Below are 7,854 nucleotides of genomic sequence, written 5' to 3'. Positions count from 1 at the left end.
AGTTTTTGTCAGTTTGTGGATTTTCTGAGCTGTCTTTTAGATAGGTAGATAGGCATCCCAGAAGTGAACTTGGGCCGAGAGACAAAACCTGAACTGGGGGGTGTTAGAAGTTGGGGATGGGGGAGCTGGGTGTGTACTGTGTGTGGGAGGGCAGTATCCCTTACACCTGCTTATTTGTGGGTTCTCAAGACAAAAACAGAAGTCTCCTGTCCGGTGTTAGGGGATGCTGGGAGGAATCCCTCTGCATTTCAGAGTATTGTCTTTCCTACCCTCTAACAAATATCCATCGTCTCAACATCTCTTACCCACCCCACCCACCCACCAAAAAAAAACCCCAAAAAACAAAAAAGAACAAAACAAACCCCCCCCCAAAAAAAAAAAAAACCAAAAAAAAAACCAACAAAAAAAAAAACCAAAAAAAAAAAAAAAAAAACAAAAAAAAACAAAAAAAAAAAAACAAAACAAAAAAAAACCAAAACCAACAACAAAACCAAATACAAAAGTTGGAGGCTGCCTGGCTGGATGAAGCATCTCAGAGCTGATTAACTGAGGAAAGCAACTCCCAGGCTCTGAACACACAAACACTCCCGGGCCCTCTCTGCAAGGGGCAGAGGGTGGCATGTGGCAGGTCTATCCCCTCAAAAGAGCTCGTTAACTTGGCAGCGCGGGGCCGGTCGACTTCTCGGATTCCTAGAAACACAATTATTTACTTATTATTCTCTAAACGGCATCCTCCCCGAGAGAGAAGGATTAGATGGGACCGAGGGCAGCTGGGTTGGGACGAAGGGAGCACGGTTTAACACACACGAGGTCGGCGCTAGTCGCAATGTGAAAATGCGTTTTGAGGCTCCTGCCAGGTTTGAGGGAGCCCTACTTGATGGGGACCATCCCTCCGAAAGGACTCCAAGGCTCTCGCAGAGACCATCTCAGCAGCCGCGCTGCACAGAGCTGCCGCCGCTCTCCCTCCCCCAGCCCGGCTATTTTTGCTGAATTAAGAAGGTGACATTATTCTTCTTTTCAAGTACTTCTGTTAATATTGAAAAACGTGTGCTTGCATTTCAAGCACGCGCGCTCAGCCTCAGCGGCCATTTCAATATTAATGAAATTGTTTAATCTCCTAAATTCATCGTGTTTAAGTTACGTTTTGGTGAGTTATTAACCGACTCCGAAAATACTGTTAATGGAGTTGATGTGTATTCACCACAAAGGCTCTTCCTCCCCGGGCTCGCAGCTTCCCAGACAATCTTCGGTTCTGGCTCTAGGGTGACAGGATGCACCGCAGCCTCGGGAATACACATCATGCAAATTTCCCTCCTGTGCCAGGGCAAGCCTGGGACCTTCTGGGCCTGATTCTCCCCCCAGGATACACGGCTGGCAGTGAGCTGCTCGTCTGGGCTGCGGTTCCAGGATCGGGCCTTGGTTCCCGGGGAGGAGGGAGTACCGTGCACCAGAAAGAGCCGCAGCTCGGCTGTTACACGTCCTGCCTGCTCCCACACGCACAAGTGCTCACCGAGAAGCATACAGGCAGGCGAACAGTCTGACACATATCACGCAAACCCCGCAGAAAGCGTCAAGATGACGATGTTTAGCAGACACGGACCCATTAGTCCGGACCAGCTCTGCGGGACCCTCCAGCCTCGAGGCCGGCCGAGTACTCCCCGGTCCCGCGAGCAGAGCAGCGGTGTGAAGGTGGCTCGTTACCGAGCGCACCGGGACCGTATGTCCGGTCATGAGCTCGTTCGCTCTGGTGTATTGAGAGCAACTCCCGCGTCTTTACACCAACAGGTCCGCGGAACTAGAGCAGCGGTCCTGCAAGGGCTGGGGCGGGGTGCTAGGGGAGGGAGGGGGACGGGACGGGGCTGACTTCCCGGGGCGGCTACCGAGGAGCCCCGATCTTACCGCTCCTCGAAAAAACCTTCGCTCGGGGAGAGCGGATTTGGCAAGGAGAAAGTCCCTCCTTACAGGGGAAAAGGCTCGCCTTAAGTTAGCCAACAATACAAATCAGATAACAATGCAGAACAAACAGAATACCACAGCCAAGCAATTTCCATGTCAAACATCCCACTGCTCAGTACCTCCATTTGTAAGTGTGAATTGCAGACTAAGCTTCCTGCAAAGTCCACACAGAGGTTTGTGCATACCTTCCCCCCACCCCCAGCCACCGGGTACCATCGCACTGCAATTCCGCTGGCGGAGCCTTTTCACCCCTCGCCTCGTCTTCAAATGGAAATGATTCCCATTGGCCAAGGTGTCCATGTAAATAGGTGTAAATGAAACCAGATTATGCCTTTCTCTCCAGCCCCCTCCTCCCTGCTCCCCTCCCCCTGCTCCCAAGGCGATTGTCATATGATAGCAAAGAAGTGGCACATTAATGAAGCGCCTCTACAGGGGTCTTTTCTGCTCATGTCACCACATAAAACTATCAGATGGTTAGAGGAAGGACATGGAGGCAACTAGTTAGCTCATCGCCGCTGCAGAGAAGCAAACAAGCCTCTGCTACAGTGCAGCTGCCGGTGGTGTAAAAGAAGCTGATTCAGCCCGCGGAGGCGAAGGGAGGGGTGTACAGGAGGATTCCCAAAACCAAGCCAGCCCGCTGCCTCCTCAGGACTAAACCGGAGCAGCGTGGCCGCGGAAGGAGCGAGAGACACGCCGGAGGAGAGGGGTGGGAAAAAGTCCGGACTCCCAGCTGCGTCCCGGATGCGGACTGTCAACTTCCAGCAACTTTAAGGTGGGCACATGCAGGGGCTGGCATGGAGTTGGGTGGGAGTCGAGGGGAGGGGATGGGGTCCCCTTCATCCTCGCAGAGACCAGAAGCCAGAGCTATCACTAGAGTAACTTCACGGACGCGGGCTCCTGCGGGAAGGCCAGGCTGAGGGAGGCCAGAGCTTGGAGAAGCACATCGCTTTTCCCCCTGCGGCGGCACAGGGCTCTGGGCTGTTTTCTCCTGCCCTCATCTGCGCCCCACTCCACCCCCCCACCCCACCCCCCGCGTCCCCTATTTCGAGGGCTGAGATCCACCGTGCCCCTTCCTTGTGCCCTTCTTTCTCCAGCCCGGCCCCAGAGCCACCGGCTGACCCGACTGGGTGTCCGTGCAAATCCTCTCGGACTCACCCCTCTACCCCCTCCCCTTGTCGCTGCCCTTCTGCAGATCTCCGCGGGTCGCCTAGCGAAGATGCCTCGCCCGGGCAGAAACACTTACAGTGATCAGAAGCCTCCCTACTCCTACATCTCGCTGACCGCCATGGCGATCCAGAGCTCCCCGGAGAAGATGCTGCCCCTGAGTGAGATCTACAAGTTCATCATGGACCGCTTCCCCTACTACCGGGAGAACACACAGCGCTGGCAGAACTCCCTCCGCCACAACCTCTCCTTCAACGACTGCTTCATCAAGATCCCGCGCCGCCCCGACCAGCCGGGCAAGGGCAGCTTCTGGGCGCTGCACCCCAGCTGCGGGGACATGTTCGAGAACGGCAGCTTCCTGCGCCGCCGCAAGCGCTTCAAGGTGGTCAAGTCGGACCACCTGGCCCCCAGCAAGCCGGCGGATGCGGCGCAGTACCTGCAGCAGCAAGCGAAGCTGCGGCTCAGCGCCCTTGCGGCCACCGGCACCCACCTGCCCCAGATGTCCACGTACAATCTCGGCGTGTCCCAGCCCTCCAGCTTCAAGCACCCCTTCGCCATCGAGAACATCATCGCCAGAGAGTACAAGATGCCCGGGGGCCTCGCCTTTTCCACGATGCAGCCCATGCCGGCCGCCTATCCCCTCCCCAATCAATTGACTACGGTGGGCAGCTCCATTGGCACGGGCTGGCCCCACATGTACAGCTCCGGCATGATCGACACCGCCACCCCCATCTCCATGGCCAGCAGCGAGTACGGCGCCTACGGCGTGCCCATCAAACCGCTCTGCCATGGGGGGCAGACTTTGCCGGCCATCCCCGTCCCCATCAAGCCTACCCCTGCCGCGGTGCCAGCCCTGCCCGCCCTGCCCGCGCCCATCCCCACCATCCTCTCGAACTCGCCGCCCTCCCTCAGCCCCACGTCCTCGCAGACGGCCACCAGCCAAAGCAGCCCGGCCACCCCCAGCGAGACTCTCACCAGCCCGGCGCCCGCCCTGCACTCCGTGGCTGTGCACTGACCCGGGCCGCCTACACGGACGCTGCCTTCTTCCCCTTTCTCCCAAAGTTTCCTCGGAGCTCTCCTCTCTCCCCCTTCTCTCCCTCCTTTCGCTTCTTTCCCCTCTCCTCTCTACTCTTTTCCTCGAAAGTAGAGACAACTCCCCGCGGGAAGCTGAATTCTGCCGTTCGCGTGAGCTCCCTTTCCGCTTCGCCCCGTCAGCCGAGCCCTCCCTCGCGGCTCGGTTTCTCCTCTGGTTCTGAACTTTGTTTTCCGTTCTTCTGAGGCGAAGTGAACCGGCCCGGCCCGCCCCCTCCCGCCCGGTAGGAGCTGCCACTTGCATTGCTAGTTTTCCAAAAGTACTTCAGGCATCTTCGATTTGTCAGCGACCAGGCAAGCCTGGCTCGGCGATGCCTCTTTCCCTTCTTTTGTCTGGGGTTTATACAGGACCAATCTTTAGTACCACAAACAAGGATGGCTGCTGTGTCACTGCATGAGAGCAGCGACGTTTCCAGCCTCCAAGCAGCAAAGGCTTGGATCTTGGAAACGCCGGGAAGCGCTCGGTGTCCTTTGTGTGGGTGCGTGTCCCGTGGCGCCGCCAAGGGCAGCGTTTCAGCGGGGGAGGGCCGCGGCCCCGGGGCTGGGGCGGCCCGAGCACGAGCGGGGCCGCGGTCCGCAGGTGAGGGAGCGGCGGGGGCGGCGCGGAGCGGACCGGAACCGCGCCGGGCCGCTTACGCCACCCCTGCAATGTTTACAAAGCGCCTGTGTTAATGTAAATACTGAACTTGCATCTGTACTGTACATCAGATGAGGTCCCTTTTGCAGTACCTGTTGTAACGTGGATGTTTACTGTAGTTTTCAGGTGAAAGAGAAGGAGGAGTTGACTTGTCTGTTAACTTCTGGTTAACCCGAAGGTTTGGGGGAGCTGAGGTTTTCTTTGTTATTAGTTTTTTTTGGTTGTTGTTGTTATTTTTTAAATTTTGTAGCTATTTCATAGCTTAAAACCAAACAACAACCATAATTATAATCAAAACAAACCTGTTACCAAGCACATATTCCGACACAGCTTAAAGAAAAGCGATTGAAGTCACCGATAAAATCGGGAAAAGTAATACAATAGCAGGTACAAACTCTGGAGGTCATCCTGATTTCTGCTGGAGCTTTGCAGACGAGAGGGGGCTAGGGAAACTGTAAATGTTTCTGCATATGAATGATTATAAAATGTGTAAAATGCACTTTTGTTTGATATACTCCTTTCTAGTTTTAGGTAGTTTGCTGGAAACTGAACTGTTGTTCTGCTGTGAACTGCTTAAGTTAAGAGAAAAAAAAAAAAGAACACGCCCTCTAAACAGCATTAGTGTTTATCGAAACTGTAAAGACATTTCTTTTAAATTTTTTTTTTCCTGTACAGAATAAGCATGGCATTTTAAATATTGGTGTTCTTGTTCCCAGCATGTGTGTTTTAAGACAAAGGTTAAAAAGTGTCTACGTTAAATTATGAACCTAGTCGTCCAAATAATATTTTCTCATTAAAATATGTAAATTCAGATTTAGTTTCTTATTTGTCTTTTTAAAGAGTTTACAAGAGAAAAGTAAAAACACTAGTTCATGATGAAGGAATGGTGTTATTCCAATATTTAGATAATCTAAACAGCCTTTTCATGCAAGGTTAGTATAAACATAGTTATTAATATAGCACAACTTCTTAGATAGAATTGTCATTGCTGGTTTAGCAAAGGGAGAACATGTTCTGTGGGGTTTATATCAATACATCTGTACATCTGTGCATACACACACATCTTCATTTGTGCCCTATACACTTATACCCAATATAAACACGTATTACATTCATGTCTGGGTGTATATATACTCATCACCTATTTCCTCCCAGCTTTTCTCTAAAAAGTGTAAAAATTACTAAGCTTCTGCAATACAGAGCAAACATTAAAAAATCTTTAAAGAATTAGTTACTTTTTTGGGACTGAGAACACTAAATTCTTTTCAGTGATGTTTTTTCTTACAAGTGGCAGTGCAAAATCTTTTTTTTGAGTTAAAGTGAGTTATTGTAGCCTTTTACCTGGCATTTAAACCTGCTTAAGCACAAGTTAGTCCAACCACTGCTAGAATTTCTCCATCCTTATTGATCAACACTTTCCCAAACCGGTAATTTGCAAAGTGTAACACAATTGTACCAGTTTTTCCATAATTCAATACACAGTCCCTTTTAAAAATAAGGGCAAAGTAGTTACAATGAAAACTGGATTCTGAATACTTTCTAGTAGGATTCCCCAAATCTGTTAGGGATTTTACAAGGATTCTGCAACTGTTGAAAATTAGAGAAGACGTCTAGTGAAATGAGTAAATAAATGCTTTGGAGATGAGGCATTCTGTGAGCACAGTTACAAGACAACTGAAGCACTAACTAGCAAGAAAATGACATTGTATTCTAATGAAGCGGCAGGATTCACGAGTTCTACGGCAATGATGTTACAGAGGTTTTGTCTCCGACTGATCTCTGAATTTCTGGACCATAAACACGGTAAGTGACATCCCCATTTCCTTACTACACATCACAAGATTCTTGCAAAAGATTTAAGATTAATGTAGAGGGCAATTAATCCAGTTGTGACCATTAAAAAAGAAAGAAAAAAAAAACCACAAAAAAACAACGGATCCCACACACAGAAAAAAGGTGGAAAATACATGAATCATTGGGCTGATTAAAATGCATGAAGCTGCTAAAGGTTGTCGGATGGGGGACAACTGAACTCATTCATCAAGTCCAACTCACGATTATATCAACACGATCAGTTAAAGAAAGCATTCAAAACTTATCACCAGATCAATGGACACATAACTCGACAAACTTTTCCTAAACAAGCGATGACCTACATTTTTAGACAACGAGGAAGCTTTTCCTCCTTCCCTTTTTTTCTTTAAAGATCTAGCAGTCAGAACAAATCCTCAAAGATGAAATCCGAGCCCGACTAACAAGATGAAGCTGCATTTTCAGAGTATTTTTTTAAACTATACAGTAACAGCGGAGATAAAGATCTGAAACTATTCTACCCCAAAGCAAAATACTTTCAAAAGGTGCAATAGGTTTCTCACTGCATAATGTGAGTGTGTGACTCGCCACCGTACATTTAAAGTGCCATTTTCCCCTTTATCTCTGCGATTGTCCGAGACTGGCCCAGCCCGGGGAACCCCGGTCTCCGCGCCCTCTCCCTCCCGCGGCCCGCAGCGTGCAGCCCGCGGAGCCGCCGTGCTCCTCCGCGCATCTCCGCCCGCTTCCCCATATGTTGTGATGCTGATTTCAAACAAATACGCAGCTCAGCGCGTCGCTTGAATTTACTGCTTTGACTTGTTAAATCTCCCTAATGGCTCAAGTCCAATGTCAATAAACACAGATTTGAAATAGAGCAGCAACAGACAACAGCGCGGAGGGAAGGGGCGGATGGGGGGGTGGTGGGGGGCGAGGGACCAGGGAACCAGCCGCGGCCGATCCCTCCGTCCTGTTTAGACGTTTCGTGGGGGGTCAGGGGGGATTTTTTTTTTTTTTTCTTAAATTTTATTTGCCACGGAGACATTATAAGCTTAATGCAAAGACACCGCTCATTTCAGGCAAAAGCTCTTTTCTTCCGGAGGATGGGTTGGAGCGCGGCTGTGTAAGGTAAGCCCGAGAAGCCAGCCCGGCTTGGCGACTCGGGGGTTTGCTTCATGTCAGCCCATGGTATGTGA

General features: G+C 50.7%; 1 protein-coding gene across 1 annotated transcript; it reads left to right on the top strand.

Moving 5' to 3' along the window:
- The first annotated feature begins 2,673 nt into the window (after positions 1-2,673).
- Positions 2,674-5,660, top strand: FOXB1 (forkhead box B1). The gene is made up of 2 exons (XM_053988899.1): positions 2,674-2,728; positions 3,149-5,660. Exon 2 carries the CDS (start codon positions 3,173-3,175, stop codon positions 4,133-4,135), a length of 963 nt encoding a protein of 320 aa, XP_053844874.1. The 5' UTR covers positions 2,674-2,728; positions 3,149-3,172; the 3' UTR covers positions 4,136-5,660.
- Positions 5,661-7,854: the final 2,194 nt, after the last annotated feature.

The sequence above is a fragment of the Vidua macroura genome, chromosome 12 (assembly GCF_024509145.1).
Source record: "Vidua macroura isolate BioBank_ID:100142 chromosome 12, ASM2450914v1, whole genome shotgun sequence".
In the NCBI taxonomy this organism is placed as follows: domain Eukaryota; kingdom Metazoa; phylum Chordata; class Aves; order Passeriformes; family Viduidae; genus Vidua; species Vidua macroura.
This window is presented reverse-complemented; position numbering and strand designations above follow the sequence as displayed.